Source organism: Cryptosporidium sp. chipmunk genotype I, assembly GCF_004936735.1.
Source record: "Cryptosporidium sp. chipmunk genotype I strain 37763 chromosome Unknown contig_39, whole genome shotgun sequence".
NCBI lineage: Eukaryota > Apicomplexa > Conoidasida > Eucoccidiorida > Cryptosporidiidae > Cryptosporidium > Cryptosporidium sp. chipmunk genotype I.
In genome coordinates, this window is record NW_027125621.1 from 1 (window position 1) to 20,521 (window position 20,521).

Below are 20,521 nucleotides of genomic sequence, written 5' to 3' on the forward strand. Positions count from 1 at the left end.
CTATTAAATGGAATTGCATGCAAATTTTCATATCTTATATTAAATGATGGTTATGGTTTCAATATAAGGAGAAAGGCGGATTTAGAAATAAGTAATAAATTACCTAAGCAGATTCAGTGTAAAAACAAATCCTATCCCGAATTTATTATAGTATTAACAAAATTAAGAAAAAGTGAAATCAGCTAGTTGTCTTATTGTTCATATTTTCTAATTAATCAATTCTTCTAATTATAAAGCCATGCAAATTTGAGCGGCAACTCTTAGTTTTTTTTTTATTCAAGAAAATAATTATCACTTGATAATTATCTAATTATTTGAGTTGATAAAATAATAATCATTGAAAAATGGAGAGAAAGAACAAGTTTTTATCATTATTTTTTTCAATTGATTTGTGATGAGTTAGTTTTCTTTCTTGTTTTTTCCCCTTCTCGTCCTCATCCTCCTCCCCCTCCTTTAAAGACTAATTCCTTATATTTAAACCAAAATAGTCCATGCATATTTTTTGCATGCATTTAAATACAGGAACCCCGCCTTAATTGTACCAAAAATTATACAATAAATATCTTATATTTTAGAAAAAGGACTATCAAACTTCAAATATGTTGAGAAATTTATCTTATCTCTCCAAAGAAATATCGAATCCTTTTTTATTTGTTAACATTAAGAAATATCCTAACTCGGTAATTTTTTTCTCTCAGCAAAATTTTCCTATATTTTTCAACAATTAAAATACTAATTTAATTTTATCTAGAATATAAACTCGAATCAGGTTGACAAAAAAAAAGGAAAAAAAAGTAGTTGAAAATAACAATACTAATATCCTTTCCCAAACTTTCAAACAATAAATCACCAGCAAACTAAATCCTCCCATCTTTTGCCATTTTAACGAGCAAAATAACCGGTTAAAGATCAACAAATACAATGGTCTGGCGCCAACGATCTTAAAATTAAAATTCTCTAAAGTACTGAATTGTAATAAAGGATAAATGAATGGTTAAATCGTTCATTTTTAATACATTTAAAGATGAATTTTACTTCTCTATATTTTATTTTTTTGATTTCGCTTATAAGCTTTCCATTTGGATATTCAACTTTTCTTAGCAAAGAAGAACTATGGGAAAAAATTAAGGCTGAGTCAAATAGTGGCTCTTCATCTCCAGCATCTAAAGTTATTAAAGATGTGGTAGGGTCTTGTCCTACTGATGTAACTAGACACGGAGCATTTTCCAGAGATGAGATGTTTGATCTTTGCATGAGTCTGATTAAGAGTGTAATTGATAGCTGTCCAAAACCAATCTTTCATCCTGAATATATTTCTTTTACTTCAAATGGAAGAACAGTTAAAATTCCTGGGGTCAGATCCAATACGAGGTTTATAACTGATAAATTAGTTGGCAAGTTCTGCAGGTTGATAATTTCCGCGTTAAATGTTGGCTTTGGTGCTCAGCCTACTCCATATCAACCCACACCACATCCGATACAAAATATTCCTTATCCACCTCCATCTCATCCACTACCACAGCCACCTTATCCAACGCCATCACCAACTCTATTACCTCCATCACCTTATCCAACTCCATCACCAACTCCATTACCTCCATCACCTTATCCAACTCCATCACCAACTCCATTACCTCCATCACCTTATCCAACTCCATCGCCAACTCCATTACCTCCATCACCTTATCCAACACCATCACCAACTCCATTACCTCCATCACCTTATCCGTCGCCACTTCCTTCTCGTCCACCATCACCCCAAGGACCTCTAGGTCCACTTCATGCGGAGTGGAGGAAAATTGCGTTGGGTGCCAAATTTGGACCTGCAAGTAGATACATTTCTTCGATACCAGAATCTCCATTCCCAACATTCATGGTAGGGAAAGATTCAAATGAGAAGGTTGAGCAGTGTATAAAGGCCATTAAGGAAATGGTTAATTCATCAATGAATTCCAACAAAAAGTCACATTCTGGTGGAAATCTGGTCTTTATTGTTGAAACTATTTCAAATACTATGATTAAAGTTCAAGAACAACTGGTTTTGAAGACTAGTAGCGATGACCCTACTCATATTAAGGACTTAATCAAGAAGTTCTGTGAAGAGGTATATTCTGTCCAAGTTCGCAAAACTGAAACCGAAGAGTGGGAAAAGATCCATAAATCTTCCCAAAGAAGTACTATAATTAAGAAACTTCCAACTAACTGTCCTAGTTCCTATACTGTGCTCGGTACTGATTCTTCAAGTTTGTTTGGATCTTGTGTCAAAGTTTTGAGTGGCTTATTTACCCGTGAAAACATGAAAAGTATTATTCAGAGCTCAGGAGCGCTTTCGAGCTATGTAAATTTTTCTGGAGATTATACAACATCAGGAGGTTCAACTGAGTCATTTTTCTCATCAGTTCTCTGTTCTTACCCCTATACTCAGAAAGGAGTCGAACAAGCTATCACAGCCTTCTGTAGGGAAATTTATTTTGGATCTTCATCCGATTCTTACAGAAAAGATGCTGAATTTTCGAGTATTTACAGCATAATTCAGACTGCCACTTCTCAAATGAATTCTCCCTTCGGTAGACTCCCTAGTTCACCCCCAGGATTCCAAATGCCATTTTTATCCCAGTTTTCACCTAATCGTCATGGAAGTTTCGGACATGATGACTTGGTGAAAATTTGCAAGAATTTACTTAATCTTATTTGGGAAAATGCTCATACCAGGACTCCCACTAATTCCATCTTTGTAGCACCTCAAGTTACAGGAATTTCTCCAAGAAAAGTTGTCAGAGTTGGACTCAATTGGGGTCCTGGCTTGGGAGATGTTACAATTAATTTCCCTTTTGTTGATACCTCGTCTGGACAACACGTATCTTTGGAATCTATAACTGATGAATTTTGTAAAAGAATATTCCAACAACAAATTCCTCTTCCCCAAACTGGTTTAAATTTAGGTCCTCAACATTTACCATCTCCACTTCCTCAATATCCGACTATGCATCCAGTTACACATCCAGTTGCACAACCAGTTGTACATCCAATTCCACAACATCCAGTTCCGCTGGCAGACAAATATCTAGGACATAGACCTCCACAGGGTTTCCCGAACCAAATAAGTCCAAAGGGTGTAATGCTACAGCATCCAGGACCTTTAACATTGAGTCATTCACGTAGTATTTGGAAAAAACTTCATCATCATAGCAGCTTTGGACTTGGATCCGCATCAATTATCGGTATCGGACCTCAAAGAGACGTGGATTTCTTAGTATCAACTACAGGAGAAGCTCTATATGATTATTGTTTTAATTTCCTTGCTAGTTTCTATTCAGGAGGTTCTGAATACAAACTTTCTGGGGATGGAAAAAAATTGTCTGTTAAGAAAACTGTAACTGTGGATCATGGTAAAGATAACGAGCCGGAAAGAAGAACTACACAAACTGCTACTTTGGTGTTTATGATTCCAAGTAGTGCTCAAGGTCCTTCATCGGGAAATTCAATAATATATCTCATCGAAAAGTTCTGTAAATCTTTTATTGAGATGTTATAAATTTTTTCATGCCTCAAAAAATGACAAAATTAAAAAGATAGATATTCACTTATTTAGGATCTATACAAATAGAAAATAGATTTAGAAGTTTAATTTTAAGATTAAGAGTTTGGATCAAGGAATGATCTATACTAGAATGAATTCTAATTATAAAATAAATCGTTAATTTGAAGAGTCCTGCTGGTCGCCATGGACTAGAGAATAGAAAATACTTTTAGGATTAGAGAGCAATAAATTGGGATGATCGAATTCAACAATCTTCCCAGAATCCAAAACCATGATCTTGTCGTAATCAAGAACAGTCTGTACTCTGTGAGCCACTGCCAATATAGTAGAGTTGTGGAACTCAGTTCGGATAGTTTTTTGTATAAGAGAGTCAGTATGAGAGTCAACCGAAGATGTGGCTTCGTCTAACAAAACTACTTTGCTTTGTCTTAATAAAGCTCTAGCAAGACAAAGAAGCTGCTTTTGTCCAGCACTCAAAATCTGGCCTCCCGATTCAAGTACTGTATATAGGCCCAAAGGAAGGTTTGAGACATAAGAGTCTAAGTGAGAACCTTTTAAAGCTTGATGTATTTCTTTATCAGTGTATTGTTGTAATGGATCTAGATTAAATTTAATGGTACCGGAAAAAATGATTGGATCTTGAGGTATAATTGAAATCCTGCTTCTAAGATCAAATGTCCCAATGGAAAATATATCAATATCATCAATCTTAATGCAACCTTTCTCAGCTTCCACAAGTCTCAGAATAGAAATGAATATACTGCTTTTTCCAGCACCAGTTCTTCCAACAACTCCAACCTTGTCTCCTGGGTTAATGTTGCAACTAATACAATTCAGTACAAGCGGCATTTCAGGTTTGTAACGCAATTCAAGGTTATCAAATTCAATCCTTCCTTGGCTTGGCCAACTTCTAGGAGGTCTATTATTTTCCAAAATTGGCATAGCTTCTAAAGGAGTAGATACAGTATAATCTCTGATCCTTTCTAATCCTACCATAACTCCCTCAATTTCTCCAAGAACTCTGGTACCAAAATTTAAGCAGCTGGAAACTGAGAGAGCAAAAGTCATAGCAGCTCCAAACATTCCAGCAGTTGTTGGGTCGTAAGCAACGGAGATGACTCCAAGAGTTCCAGCAGTAAAAACTGCAATACAACCCATGATTTCAAGTCGGACAAATAACCATCTGTAAGCCGTTCCAGCGTGATATCTAATTTGAGCCTCTACTCTGATTGCTTCATCCATCTTTTTGATGAATCTTTCTTGTGCATTAAAGGCTCTGATAGTTGTCAAACCATCAATAGTATCCACAGTATGAGACAGAATAGGAGCGGCATATATTGCTGCAAGTCTTTCACTTTGTCGTAGCATAGGAGCGTATTTCTTTGATACCTGCAAAAATAAATAGGCCAGAACTGGAATACATATTAAAAACTTTGGGACAACCTTTGAAATTGAGATTGTGATTACAATAACTTTAGCAGTTGCAACCAAAAGATCCCCAATATTACGGGGAAGAGAATCATCCAAATTGGTAAGGTCACCCGTGAACCTGTTCAAGATCCTACCAATAGGAGTAGATTCAAAGAAGCTCAGTTTTGTGTATCTAAGTCTATTAAGCAGCTTTTCGTGAAAAGCTCTTGATGCATTAATTCCTCCATTCCTGACCAAAAGAGTGGAAGTCATATGGGACAAGATATAAAAGATGATCAAGAGAATGTATACAAATACATCGGTTTCCCAAATTGAAGAGGAGGATGAAGAAGAAGCTGAGGTTTGGATTAGGGAAAAATCCGAGTGTTTTTTTCTCCCAGTCCAGTTGGCCAACCAAAACATATTTCTTGAAAAAATGAAGCCCGAAATAACATGACAAAAAAGAATCCCAAGCATATTTAGAAGCCCCCACTCTGAGAAATAATCGTAATAGGTCTTCTTAGACACGCTTCCAAGTTCAATAGATTCTTCTTGGATCATACCAGTTCTCTTTTTATTATTAAAGAGTCTTCCTCCAGATACAAGTCTGTCATTTGAGTTGTTTTGCAAGAAATCCATGGAACATTCGCTGAAATGGGAGTCGCTTTCCTTTCTATAATGGAATCTGAGCTTTTCCCCACTCATCCTAATCGACGCTGTACGACCTTTAATAAAGCCAACCTTGTTGGTTCTCAAGTACGGTGAGACATTTGCATCATTCAAAGCTATCGTCTGTCCGCTCGAAGTCACTTCCACTTTGGAATATTTTCCCTTTTCTAAAGTGTTTTCAGAACTCCCTCCTTTGATTCCAGTCTTTTTTTTGGACTTATGTGACCCTTTTCCAAGCTTATACGAGGCTGTTATACTTTTAATTGGAGTTTGGTTTTGGATTCTAGGAGTACTTGGAGCTGAGTTCTCGGTTTTTGTAACAAGTTCATCCAACAAATCAACAGCAACAACATCATCAACGATTTTACCAGTCTCCGAGTCATCTTGCCCCAAAGGAGAACAGTCCTTGGGAGTAATTATGGGTCTGTTGTACACGTTATGAGTGTTGGTAATCTCGTTATCTCTATCAGAGTCTGTTGCTAGACTTGAAGGAAACCCTCTCAGAGGTAAACTCCTGGGTTGAGGCTTGTCCAGATTTCCAAAAACTTGGCCATAAAAAGGCTTCCCTCCCTCAATATCCGTTTCGAAGCTATCCTCCTCCTCGGCTGAGTGCAAGGATTCAAATGAAATGTTCTGTAAAGTGAAACTTGGGAGTCTCGAAAGGCCTAGAGGATTCCCAACATACAGCTGTTTCTTCTTCTCTGCATCAAACAAAATGACTCGGTCTACATTTGGAATTATATCCAGTTTGTGAGTAACCAGAATCACGCACTTCTCGCCTAGAAGTCCACATATACAGTTATTAAAGATGTGAGCTGCTACATGGCTATCCACAGCACTTAAGCAGTCGTCCAGTACATATACGTCAGATTTCTGGTAAACAGCTCTGGCCAGACTGATTCTTTGTCTTTGTCCACCTGACAAATTGACTCCCTTTTCTCCAATCAAAGTTTGGTCTCCATCTGGAAGGATTTGGAAATCCATCCAAAGAGCGCAAGCTTTGATGACTGCATCATACCACTCAGGATCCATTTTTGTTCCGAATAGAATGTTGTCTCGGATGGATCCTGTTTGTACCCATGGGATCTGAGCCACATAAGCCAGTTTCCCCTTCTTGATAACTTGTCCACTACATGGAGAGATTTCTCCAATAATTGCTGACAATAATCCAGTCTTTCCACTTCCTATTGAACCAATAATAGCAACAATCTCTCCAGATTTGACCTCAAATGAAACATTCTTGAGCATAAGATTCCCGTCTGGCCAGTGAAGCCTGACATTCTGGAATTTAACGTACCCCTTCATATTATCAATACATCTCCGAATTTCCTTATCTTGAATCTCAACAATTTTGGATCTTTGGAAACCTGGGATTGACTTATTAACCTTATCAACTCTCTTTTGCTCCGAAATGACCAGAAAGTCTCTAATTCGATTACATGCCATGATAATGTCATGGAACGAAGAATAGGAAAAAGGGAAACAAGATAATACAGAGCTCAGAGTCTCAAATAAACCTTCAGCAAAAAAGACTGTAGCTGGATCAAGCTTATTTCCCATTAAAACATATACTAGTGAAGTGACCAATGTTGCTTGCATTGTAGTACTATAAATTCCCATTGACAAAGCTCTATACTTTCCTTGTTTAAAAAGGCTCTTGATTTCGTTGTTTCTACAATTAGTAATTCTCTCAGTAAAGCATTCCTCCCAAGCATAAGACTTGATAATCTTCATAAAAGACAAACATTCACTTGTATATCTTATTCTTTGATCTTGATAAACGAGATATGGCTTCCTTTCAAGAGCTCTAAAGTGCAAAGCTGTAACACTTATGAGCATATTAGCAATAACTACGGAAATCCCAAATAAGGCAGAAACTCCAAGCTGAGAGTAAAGACAGAATGTAAGAGCAACCAGGAGAAAAGTTCCAGAATAGAAGAGATGAGCAGATATGAGTCTGCTCAATTTAAAGACATCATTACCCATCAAGTTAACAAAGTTATGAACTGTCCCAGGATTATCAGAAGCTTGAACATTCTTGCTTCTAGGATTAGAAGAACCATTTAGCTGTTTTTTGTTTTGGGATGACATATTGAATTCAAAAGAGTCCATTAGTAAAAGCTTCCTATACAAAACTCCTGAAACAAGGCACTTAGAATATCTTCCTAAGTTAGTTACTAAACGGTACTCTTGCTGCTTTAACATGGGGAATAATATTGTTAGAAATGTCATCAAAAAGACAAGATACAACCCTCTTTGTAAAATCTCAAGATTGATTTCTCCTGTATTGAATCCCAAGTTTCTAAATAAGTAAGTAAGCGAGGAGGAGCCTCCAGCGAAAGCTGTACTGGGATTCTGCATACACAATAAAAGCTTTCTTAAAACTATAGACTGAGCAAGTAGACACGTGTCAGCTAGGACAACTAGGCAAAATATGACAAACAATTCCCACTTAAATGTCAGAATCAAAGTGTAGATTAAAGAAGGCTTTCTGTCAGAGGTAACTTTTCTGGCTTGACCAGCTTCGGAAGAATCGACCAATCTTGTGGATTCCAAGTCATTTTGGTGTTTTTCCTTCCTTTCATTAACAGATACAACATTGCACCTTTTGAGCTCTCTTTCCCAATACTTGGTAAAGTCCGGAAGCTTAAAGCTTGGAGTATCATACTCTGGAAGGTCAAAAAAATCGTTGTACTCTAAGTTTGAGTTGTAAGCTTTATCCATAATCTTAGTGAACCAGGAAAAAGTTAACATTGACAACCAACTTGCGTTTTCTTCAGGAGTTACCCCGGGAGATTTTGACTCAGTCCCATCATACTCCCCAGACGTAGTGCCATAGTTAGCCTCCAAATCCAGTTTCACATATGCTTTTTCATTCTTTCCTTTTTCCATATTAGTCTCAGAACTTCTTGACTTTTTCCAGTTAATGATTGGCCTTTAGCCAGGTTCCCGGCTTTCCATTTTTCAACCGCCTTTATCCGGCCTTGTGTCTAGCATACATAGTAGAATCAAAGTGCATCTTTTCATGCTTTTTCTTTACTCCTTCCCTTTTGAAATGAAAATTTCAACTCTCATTTTCAAACTCTTTCAATGGTATCTGCTATCAAACATTTCTCTTTCATTTTTCCAATTGGCTCCTTTTTGTAACTACTCATTTCTCATTTTAATTTCAACATTTATTCAACACTTTTCAACTCGTCGGAAAATATTTTTTCACTTCCCTCTTCTTTTTTGTTTACCATTTAAACCAGTCTTAAGAATTAAACTTAGTCACCATCTTCACCTTTGTGTTTCTCGTTATTTTTTTTAAGATTTTACTTACGAAATCTACCCAATAACCAGTACCGGTGTTGCAAGTTGGCGCCAGCGCTTAAATCTAATAATTTCCTTAGGCATGTGAAGAAAAAGTAATAAGTTGGGGGGAAGAAAGTAAGAATAAATATTGTGATGTATTAACAGACTTTGAGTATAACTTAACGATCTTGTAAGCTTTTAGTAACATACAGACTTTCCTAGTCTTAAAATTAACGACGGACTGAAAGAGGTTTTTCAATTGGAAATTAGCCGTTAGAAAACAATTTAATAGGATTATTCCCATATCAAAATAGGAGCCATATATTCTAGGATATTTTTTAGGTGTCTGTGTTCTCATAAGGGGAACCAGCGAGCTACACCATTCTCAGAGGAATCAGTCAATCTACCGACTCCCCCAAATACCAGAGTTTCCAACACTTTTGTTGATGCAGTTGAGACTTTGGAGCTGAGGGAGGGGGGAGAAAAGGTAAGGTGAAGGAGAAAGGAAAGGGAGAAGGAGGGAAGAAAAAAGAGAGGGAAAAAGAGATGAAAAAAAAGAGGTAGGAAAAAGATAGCCTTAACCCTTGAAAGTAAAGAAGTTGAGCGAATTAAACAAGTATAGTTTGTGTAAATTTCAAAGTCGGACCATTCTAAGTGGCTATAAGCCTACCTCACATAGCTTAGCCTCGTCTCCCACTGCACGTCAAAATTACATGGAAATCGATGATGCGAGAGAGCTGAAAACACTCTTAGGATTTCTGAGGAGGTTCTGGGGAGTATCAAATTCAAACACTCTACCTGACTCGAGAACAAGGATTCTGTCGTAGTTGATGATTGTTTTAATCCTGTGGGCAATAGTTAATATAGTGCACCCCTTGAACTCGGATTTGATAGTTTCCTGTATTAGAGAGTCGGTCTGGATGTCAACGAAAGAAGTTGCTTCATCTAGAAGCAGGATCCTGGATTTTCTAAGGATTGCCCTTGTTAAACAAAATAGCTGTTTAATACCCACACTAAGCTGGGACCCACCTCCCTCTAGCTGGAAGTTCAGTTTCCCTGGAAGACTGTTGACATATTCAAATATATGAGCCCTTTTAAGTACCTGATAAAGCTCTTCGTCGGAACAACTTCCCTTTGGGTCCAAGTTGAATCTGACTGTACCGGTGAATATTACCGGGTCCTGAGGGACTATTGAAATTGAGTCCCTGAGCCTAAGAGGTAAAACTTTGGAGGTTTCCACATCATCAATCAATATTGCACCAAAAGAAGGGTCGAATAAGCGGAGTATTGCTGAAAACAGACTACTTTTTCCCGCTCCGGTCCTTCCAACTATTCCAATTCTTTCCCCTGGGGAAATCTTTAAAGATATATTACGTAAAGAGGGGTTGGGATTTGGGTAGAATGTGATATCCACATTTCTGAATTCGATCTTACCTTGAGAAGGCCAATCTTCCGGCACCTCAATATTGCTTTTCTCTTCATCTTTTGTAACTATTTGGTACATTTCTGAGTCAGTATAAGTACGAATTCTCTCAAACCCAACCATATCCGCTTCAAATTCCCCAAGGGTGAATATACTGTATCTTAACCATCCAGGTAAAGCTACTGCAAATGACAAAATGGTACCAAGGATACCCGGATTTGAAAGGTTACAAGCTGAAAGAAGTACGCTAAAAATTCCAGTTACAACCAGAGTCATACAACCAATCACCTCAAGACGGAGGTAAAGCCAAATATAAGCGATGTCCAAATGGTACCTGATATTGTTTAAAGCAATTATCGCATCATCCATCTTCTTGATAAGCATGTTTTCCGCTCCAAATGTATGGATTGTTGCCAGGCCCGACATAGTCTCCATCAATTGAGAGGTAATAGGAGCTGTTAAGGCTGCTGACTTTCTTTCACTCTGACGGAGAATTGGTGGGTACTTCTTGGCCACACAGTAAAATGCATAAAATATTGGTGGAATGAAGGCAATGAACTGCGGAGTTACTATTCCAACTGATACCAACATCGTTGCAGACATTAAAACTGTTACGGATGAGTTGTTAAAGCTTGTTGGCAGGAGCTCGTCCAAATGAACAAGATCTGAAGTAAACCTGTTTAATACTCTTCCAATAGGAGTGTTTTCAAAGAATGACAAAGGAGCATGCTCAATGTGTGAAAGAAGCTTGTCGTGGTAGATCTTAGAAACCCCGATACCCCCTAATCTGAAGAATATTGTGGTAAGGGTGCAAACAATCGGGAGTACTATACATGCTGCCAAGTAAGTATAAAAGTATGTTTTCCAGTTTTCTTCATTAGCATTCTCGACCCATATTCCAATGAAGAACGTAATGAGTACGTATATTGCAACCAATAAAGACACATATATAAAAAGAGCAAAGAGGATGGACTTTTTGTAAGAAAAGATGTATTTCATATAAGTCTCTAGAGATACTATTCCTTCTTCTTCTTCCTCATTTTCACCCTCTTCCTCTTTAAACCTTGAAATTTCGTCTTCCTCTTCCGTAATAGAAATATTTTCTTGAATGCAGCTCTGAGTTGATCCACTCCTAACAGTACTGGTATCAGCCAAAGATTCTCTTGAAGAGCTATTCAAAGAAAGTCTTGCAACTTTCTCGTCATCTTTGGATAGACTTGGGTTCACGCCAAATAGATTCTTGTAATGAGGGAATTTGAACAGTCCGTAAGGTTCTCCCATGTATAATGGCTTCTTGCTGATATCATCTAAAAGAAGAACTTTGTCAACGTGAATGGCAAAATCTGCAAGGTGAGTTGCCAAAATGACACATTTATCTCTAAGTAACCCAAGTATACAGTTCCTGAAGATTCTAGCAGAGACGTTACTGTCTACTGCACTAAGACAATCATCAAGAGCATAAATATGAGACTTTTGGTAAACAGCTCTTGCCAAACTGATTCTTTGTCTTTGGCCTCCAGAAAGGTTATTAGAAGTTCCACTAATCATGGTTTGGTCACCTTTTGGGAAGATCTTGAAATCTGCCACTAAACAGCAGGCATCAACAACTTGAATATACCATTCAGGTTCAAATGGAGCTCCGAAGAGGATATTTTCTCTGATGGTACCGGTAATAGCCCAGGCTAACTGGGGCACGTAAGCCAACTTTCCGCTGACTTTTCGAAGCCCCTTAGAATGCTGAAGTTCATTAATTATGGAAAGCAGTAATCCACTTTTACCACTACCAACTGGGCCCAAAATTGCCATCATTTCCCCAGGCCTCACTTCAAAGGAAAGTTCCTTTAGCAGGAGCGTCCCACCTGGCCAACTTAGTTCAACTCCCTCATACTTAACACTTCCTTGTTTTGGCTCTGAAGCATGCTGATTTTCAACTGGCATTGCACGAGAAACGCTGGAACAAGCAGAGCTGCTTAAAAGTTGATTCGTATTGGATCTATCTTCTATGACCAGAAACTCGCTAATTCTTTCACAGGATAGAATTAAATCCCTGAAAAGAGCATAAGACTTGGGGAAGGAGGCAATAAACTCGCTCACTGCGTCGTATACAACGTATGCAAAGAATACACTGGCAGGATCGATCACCTCACCCAAATACTTTCTTGCAAGAATAGTAAAAAGAAGGGCGTGAAAAACAACAGCATGGCATGCTGCTGCAAGACCCCAACATACACCCTGGGTCAGCAAACTTGAAATCTCGTTTTCCCTGTGAGAATCAATGTTTTTGATGAAGTACCTCTCCCAAGAGTAAGATTTAATGATCTTTATGTATTTAAGGTACTCAGAAGTCAAAAGTATACGACGGTCTCTAATTTCTGAAAATGACTTCCTTACATAGGCTCTAGCATTTAGAAAATTAATGCTCCAGGCAGAATGGGCAAACATAACCAAGATTCCAATAACTCCTGAAATTCCAATATTTATATAAAGCATTATAGTTGCAACAGTGACAGAACAAACCCCATAATAGAACTCATGGCTTGTGTAAAGTCTTCCAAATCTAGAGACATCATTGTTCAAAAGATTAACGACGTTTCCAGACATCCCAAAAGATTCTGTTGCTCCTTCAAGAGACATCTCCGAAATCACAGAAAGCCTAGCTTTGCTGGCTCTAGAAGTGAGCTCTGTGTTTGATTGAGGGCTTTCTGAAAATATATTCGAGTCCAAATTCAATAACTTCCTATAAACAACCCCTGTAATCAAGGAACGAATTTGTCTCCCTAACCTTGTAACAATTCTGGTTTCTTGTTGCCTTAAAAGTGTATAGGCAATTATGAGAATTGTCATTGCAAATATGTAAGCAAAACCTTTAAAAGCAATACTCAAACTGAATCTCTCAGGAACAATCCCCAAAACAACTGCCCACCAGGGTATAATGGTTTCAGTAAAAGTTTCTACTCTGGGAATAGTCTCAGAAGATTGAATGCACTCCAAGAGCTTTCTTAGTAAAAATATCTGAGTCAAATTACAAATATTTGAAAATATAACCAAAGCAAATATAATAAAGACTTGCTTACTGTAACACTGGAATAAAACTCTGGCCAGTGAAGGAAATTTAAGCCTTTTGCTTCCCGTAAAACTATTTGTGCTTGTGTTCTTCCCATTTTTGCCCTCAAACACTTTAGATGCCTCAAATTTTTCACATTCAGCTCTCCACTTATCTTCGAAGTTGGGAAGCGAGTAACTTGGATTGTTTTGTTGCGGTAAATAGTAATATTCATCCAAAGATAATATGTGGTCACATGCAGAGTCAATTATTGGAGTAAACCAAGAAAAAGTAAATCTCGAAAAAAAACTGGCATTCTCTTCTGGAGTTATTCCACCAGTCTTCTTGGGTGGAAATAAATTCTCATCCTGTAGTTTATCATAACTTTGCTTTTTCAAGTTCCTTCTACTAAAAATCCCTCCAAGCATTTTATAGTGCAAAGATGACCTCTTTTCGAAGCTTAATCTCCTTGCTTAAACTTTCTTCACCTATACACTTTTATAAATTTGATTTACTTCAATATGTTTTTCTCTAGTTTGATTTGTTCTTATTATGTAACCAGAAACTTCCTATTTCTTAATTTATATAAAACATACGGTACCGTCTATGGTGGCGCCAAACCCGTTCCTCATACCTTTAAAAAAACTCACTAAAATCTTTAATGAAGAGTTTTCTTCACCTAACACAAGTTTAGACAGACTTTTATCTTTTTCTTGAAACAGTCTGCACTGAATTTGTAAGGTTCTAACGCTTTTTCCTGGCTACTTCTTTCTTCAACAAACCACTTCCATAAAGATTTATGAAAATCCATACATGGACCCGCCAAATTGCCCGCCTTTATGCATCCCCCCACTGAGCCATGCACTTTGAATCATGTCATCTGAATCTTTTTACTTATTTGAAGTGAGTAAAAGACTGATAAGATTTTTAGTGGGACAACAAACTGACTGAGAATTGGATATAATGAGTTGTTGCCTTTTTGGACGATTGCTTCAAAATTGAAAAAGAATGACTCTTTTCGATATAAAGGTCCCTAACCACATAATGCTATGGCTTGGTTTGATAATTTTTTGGGCTATTAGAGAAGTTTATGGTAAAGCTCCGGGGGAAAATGGAAAGCTGATGCGTAATTGTCCTCCTGAATTTACGTATGGTGAGCTTCGGAGACTTGTATTAGAAGGATCTCTGGTAGAGGCTCAGAAACTTTTAGACTCTTTGGGAGCAACTGAGAACAAGATTTTGTATGGAATGATTGAGGTAGGATTGGATATAGACATTCACAGACTTAAAATTGAGCTTCCAGATCTAGAGCTAGCCGATATAAAAGTATCTTCAAAGATTCGAGAATTCATTTCGTACGAATATGTGTTTGATTGTAAAGATATTAAAGAAAGCACCAGGTTCTTGTTTTGGATTCTTCGTCACTTCGATTTGAACTACCTATCAGCTGTAGTAACATTTTCAATTACTAAGTATGTATTTAGTAAGGCTGTAAAAATGTATGGAGAGGAACATTTTAAGCCAGACACCCCCGTTACATCAATTAATTGGTCTGAGATTGTAGCTCAAAGCAGTAAAGATGATTTTCCTTCAAGGAAGCAAATCAATGAAGCCATACGGAAATTCACCTCCACTGGAAGATTCTCTGAATATAAGGGAGTTATTGACTTGCCGGATCTTTCTAGTGTTACTCCAACTTCTATTGAAGATAAGGTTTTGAGAAATAGAGTTTTAATTCTTCAGAGAGGAGGATATGCTCCAAAAAATAAGGATCGTTCTCAGATTCAGACGGTTAAGTATATTATGAGAACCTCTAGATATTACTTGAACATATATTTATCTGCAGAAATCTCCTATAGGCTTTGGAGTATTGTTTATTTCATTATGATGGGAATACGAATATCTGAATACAAGTATAGAATGTTCTCATTTATTATGAAAAAGAGTCAAGCTGATACCTGGCCCCATGAGTCGGATGTTTTGGAGGCAATTTCAGGAACTTTAACCAAGTTTGGAATTAAACATAAACCTTTGAGTATCCATTCCAGGTGGTACAAAAGATTAAAGAAAGAGGGCTACGTGCTCTCTGTTCCTCAAAATACAAAAACCTCTCGTTGGTTTTGCAGATTCTTCCAGCACCATCTTCAAATCATGATTAATCCATACCTGCAGTTTAACATATGGAAAACCACTCTTGAGAATCTCCTGGAACCTCATATTAGACAAGTCAATGTTTCTGGTGATAAATGTTTCATTAAAGAGGACCCCAAATTCCCATGGCCAAATTGTAGTCAAGTCCCGATCAATTCTCCTGAATATGACGTCCTAAAACATGATAAAGCTGTGGACAACTTAACTCATGAATTTGCTCGTATTATCCATAATTTCAATCCTGGATATCCATTCCATGATTTATGCGAACTAACACGTCAATTGATTGAAACTGGATCTTTTCGTAGAAAAGTAAGACAACCAATCACCAGATTAAAGCATGAAATTGCCATTCGGAAACTTGAAAGAAAGACTTATATTAGAAATCTCGTAAGATCTTACAACTATGCAAAGAAATACGAGCCTTTCATTAAGCCAAGCGACGAAATGATCTTTTTTTTTAAAGATTATATTGAAAATGATGTTCCTTTGAATGATAAAATCGCCGATAAAATTGCCAGAGAAAAGTTTATGGACGAAGATCTTGAAGATGTTGTTAAGACTCGAAACTTTGTTATCGATTGTGCCAAAACATACAGTTCTATTACTGCTAGAAAAAGCTGGAACGACATAGAGATTAAGGAAATTCCAGCTAAAGGAAAGAAAGCCATTAGTACGGCCTGCAGCAACCTCTTTTACTCAAGGCCAAAATGTAAATTTGAGTCCATTCCTCCGTTTCACCCAGCAAGAGAGCATAGCGATATTTTAACTGGTGAATTTTCGCTTCGAATATTCTCATTTTTTAGAGGTATTGGAGTTTTTAACACAATTCCAGACGACTTTTGTCCTGATGCAATTAATGTAATGAGCAAGATTTTTAAGATTAAACCGAAGAACCATGAGCAATTAAAGAGAGATTATGCCAAGAATTCCAGAATTCATGAAAGAGATAGATTTATCCGAAACGCCTTGTTGAGATTTAAAACTCTTGATAATACTGAAAAACAAAGATCAAGAACTCGAAAATTGAATGAGATGATGGAGCAGATTGTTAAGTCCAAGCTTCAAGATAAGCTTAAGCCAAAAATGTACGACTATATTTTCAGTACAATTGCCAATAGGTACTCAGAATTCGTCAGCAAAGCTGATGGTAATGAATGGGAAATTGATGAACTGAAAGATATGGTTCGGCTTGGGAAGAAGTTTGTCTATTATAACTCTTTCAAGCAGTTTCCTAAGAAGAAATTTAAACAAGTCTGTAATAAATTTCTTACAAATATTGTTCTTAAGATCCAAGGCTCCGAAACAATTATTGAGCGTATGAGAAACTCGGATCCCTCTCTTAAGCTTAGTGATCAAAGGATTACTAGAGATATAACCAAAAATCTCTGTTTCAGTCTCGGAAGTTGGCAAATTTCTCTCCGAAAAAGAATTGAAAATAAACTTGAATTCCTTTGGCTTAAAATGAATAACCATAGACGAGAATATAGGCTTATTGACTCTTCGTTGATCCCAGTTACCAAGTATGCTAGCCAAAAATATTACATGCAAACAGCTGATGTCAATGTCATAAACTTTTACAATTCGTTGAGTACCAATTTAAAACATCAATTTCCACAGCTAGATATAAAGCTTCCAAATACCATTCCAATTGAACCTGAAGTAATGAAACTCAGAAAGTTGGGATACGATTGTCCTCCTCCAAAATCGGTTAAAAGTGATGGAATACCAACTGCTGAAGAATGCATACGATATCTTTACAGATATGGACTTTATATTTACAATGGTTTGATTCTGGATTTTCAAGTGCTTTACAAAGTGTACCAGAAATCTTTTATGGATTCAGGATTCGAATCTTTAGCGTATTTACCAAACATATATCCCAAATTTCTTAATTTTTCTCTAAAGAAATCAAGTGTGTTTGATTATAATTTCCACAGATTTGAAACTATATGCTCCATTAATAAATTAGAAAATGACATATATTGGAACCAATATTTTACGGTTGTTGAGAATATCTCAAAAGATTTAATTATCCAATTACATTCTGCAAATATAGTTCTTCCAGGATCAGCTGATCGTACTAGTGGTGATTACAAGAAAATCCCCTTAAAAACCAAGTCTCGTACTATTTGCGAGTTCGTTGCTAGAGTTTTGAATCCAAACTTTTATAAAAGCTTTGATGTAAACACTTCAGACTTTTTCAAGGGTGAAATATCAAATGCTGAATATAATAAGGGAATTGTCTGGTATAATTTAAATCAAGCTAACAGTGGTACTACACAGCATGCCCCTGATAACATTGACAAGAATGTTATGCGTTCACTGTATACAATTTATTTTATTCAATCTTGTATTCACTCACTGATGAAATACTTTCCAGGTATCCATTTTTTGCATGCGGCTTTATTATGTAGAAAGACACGAGAATGGAGAAGCTGTGATGAGACTCAGTTTATTGGATATAACTATATAGAAGATTTGGAGGTTGGGGAGCCAATAGAAGAAATTTACTTGAATAGACTCATGAAGGGAGTATTTATCGATATGGTAACTTTTGAGATACAAGAAAAGTCAACTTCATTATTCTGGGCAAGTAAACTTTATGATATGCCAACGGACAGACTTCCAATCTCCTATATGAGATTCTGTCCAGTTTCTCTCCGAATACATGATTATCTTCAATCTGGTAGGTTCAAAAACTTTGTGGATGCTTGCGTATTTGCTTTGGAGACTAGTAATGTTTTCCGTGTTGAAATTAACGGGGAGATGTTTACGATAAAAAGAAGTCTTGCTGAGAAGCTTTGTTCAAGTACATTTTGGGGACAAGATTGCAATCACCCTACGATCAAAACTTCTGCAAAATTTCTCTATGAAAGTTTAATTAAAACCCTTAAACTCCCTTCTCAAGTTGTCCCAAGCTCGATAATGTGCAATGTTGCATATGAAATGGCCTTTAGCAGTGACCCTGTTAATATTTGCTTTAATCCGAATACTTTTGAGGATACTAGGCCTAAAGCTGGAACAAACCCGTATTCTGAAGATTATCAGCCAAGACACAAAACCCATGATAAAGAAGCTAGACCCAGAACTAAGAAATGGGATACTCCACAAATGAATTTTGAAGAGGCTGTTCCTTTACAGGAAGACCCTATGGGAATGCTTGGTCATATTGCCAAAACTTATTCTTTAGGTAAAGTCAGTCTTTCTGAACTTAGAGAAGCCTGTGAACAAGCACTAGTTTCCATAAGAGACTGCTCCAAGGTTCCTTCTTTCGTGAGAGAACATCCAACTCTTGCAAGAGACCCAGAAACTTTAAAGAAAATCAATGAGGAGACCATGAGGTTGTTTTACCCTCTAGTCAAAAAAAACAACCCGAGGAATTTTGAGGAGTTACCAGTTAGAATTGCCACTTTTGTGGAACTATGCAACCTTTCTGTCTCCACTTATAACATAAGCCCAGAGCTGTTCAACACTGCTTGCGTTTCTTCTTTCGGATGGAACAAATATTTTAACTCCAACCAGGAAATTTGGAAAGATATAGATTGGCAATCCTCCATACTTTACTGTAGCTCTACATCTAAATGGAAAAACTGTTCAAGATGGTCAAAAAAAAGTCGATTTGAACTCAATGATGACCGAATATTTGAATTATCTTCTTCATATGCTAACTCAACCCCTCTTCAAAAGGCTTCCGTTGACTTCATGGCTGCTTTTTTCTCTTCCACTATCTCTCTCTTCCTTTCTGGTGCAAATACTCAAAGTATCACAGAAGACCCTAAAGACCTTGGAATGATTACAAAATTGAGAGAGAACTACGGTATGTTTTGCCCTGCAGCCACTGAGCTTCTTATGAACCATAAACTCATTGATAAATCGAAACTAAAGCCCTCAATTATTGAATTTATGAGGTCTCAAGAAATCTCCTACAGTGAAGTGAGGAGATACAAACCATCTTACGGAATTCCATATTTGTTTTTCAATGCCGATTGCCCTGAAGTTCTCACAAATCATATATTAAACATTGTAAAAAGTACTCAAGACTCAAACAAATCAAATGCTGTCCCCTTACAATGGTCCAGAAAAGAATTTATTCTTGAATTTGCAGTTAGAGTCTGCAAAAAGCATTTCTCTTGGAAAGACTGTAATTATAATAAAGATATCTTGAGTAACTATAATCCTCTGGAAATCAATCAATTTGAGTATGTTGCCTCCTCCATGTATAGGGAATTTCTGGTCAGCCACATTGAAGATAGGGAGGCCATTCCTAAGAGAAGTCATGACCAGAAAAATGACGACTTTTACATTTTCTGTAAGCTCTCAATTAACGTAATTTCAGAACGCCCAAGAATCATCAACAGCAACTTAGTTAGGTCCTTGATCAACGACCTTCTTCCCAAGAAATTTAAAAATTACTCCCAGAATATCGCCAATGCCTTCTTTAGTTCATTCGAAAGCTTCCACAAGGGTGTCAAATACATCAAAAGTATCCAATCTCCAAAGGAAACCACAAAATTCTCATTTTCCTAATTTCGCTTAACTTTACCCACTCAAGGTTACAAATGGTGGAAAAGAAAGTAGTTAGTGGTTTCTTTAATCCAAAAACACACATGTATACATGTAATTTTGTTCATGTACAACGGTACTATGTTGAGAAAGGCGGGAACTCGCTTTAAAGAAAAATACAGGTAATGGAAAATGTATTACTTTTAAACACAGTTGATATCATTTTTAATATTATTATTATTAGACACGGAAATATTTAATTAGGGATAGTTCTCTTCTAATCTATAATTAATTTTTCAATTGTTTCTTCGTATTTTAACTAGAATGTGTTCATTTGGAACGAGTCAAATTGATAAATACTAATAGAAACATCATCTGGATTTAAATTAAAAGTTGTGTTCAAAATAAATCAATCAAATTTAAAAAAAAAATATTGCTGAATTTTTTTTTCTTTAAGTACGGAATTTATAGATCCGGCAATTAT

The 20,521-nt window shown here is 36.8% G+C and overlaps 4 protein-coding genes across 4 annotated transcripts; 2 read left to right on the forward strand and 2 right to left on the reverse strand.

Annotated features, from left to right (window-relative positions):
• Positions 1-1,024: 1,024 nt before the first annotated feature.
• Positions 1,025-3,535, forward strand: ELE39_003000 (large secreted protein; the record flags this gene model as incomplete). Its single annotated transcript, XM_067346104.1, has 1 exon — positions 1,025-3,535. The coding sequence occupies one exon, from the start codon at positions 1,025-1,027 to the stop codon at positions 3,533-3,535; it is 2,511 nt and encodes an 836-aa protein (XP_067199677.1).
• A 162-nt stretch (positions 3,536-3,697) lies between these two features.
• On the reverse strand, positions 3,698-8,512 carry ELE39_003011 (ABC transporter family; the record flags this gene model as incomplete). Its single annotated transcript, XM_067346115.1, has 1 exon — positions 3,698-8,512. The coding sequence occupies one exon, from the start codon at positions 8,510-8,512 to the stop codon at positions 3,698-3,700; it is 4,815 nt and encodes a 1,604-aa protein (XP_067199688.1).
• Positions 8,513-9,623: 1,111 nt separating this feature from the next.
• On the reverse strand, positions 9,624-13,808 carry ELE39_003022 (ABC ATpase with 10 transmembrane domains; the record flags this gene model as incomplete). The annotated part of the gene is made up of 1 exon (XM_067346126.1): positions 9,624-13,808. The coding sequence occupies one exon, from the start codon at positions 13,806-13,808 to the stop codon at positions 9,624-9,626; it is 4,185 nt and encodes a 1,394-aa protein (XP_067199699.1).
• Positions 13,809-14,388: 580 nt separating this feature from the next.
• Positions 14,389-20,061, forward strand: ELE39_003033 (large secreted protein; the record flags this gene model as incomplete). Its single annotated transcript, XM_067346137.1, has 1 exon — positions 14,389-20,061. One exon carries the CDS (start codon positions 14,389-14,391, stop codon positions 20,059-20,061), a length of 5,673 nt encoding a protein of 1,890 aa, XP_067199710.1.
• Between the last annotated feature and the right edge of the window lie 460 nt (positions 20,062-20,521).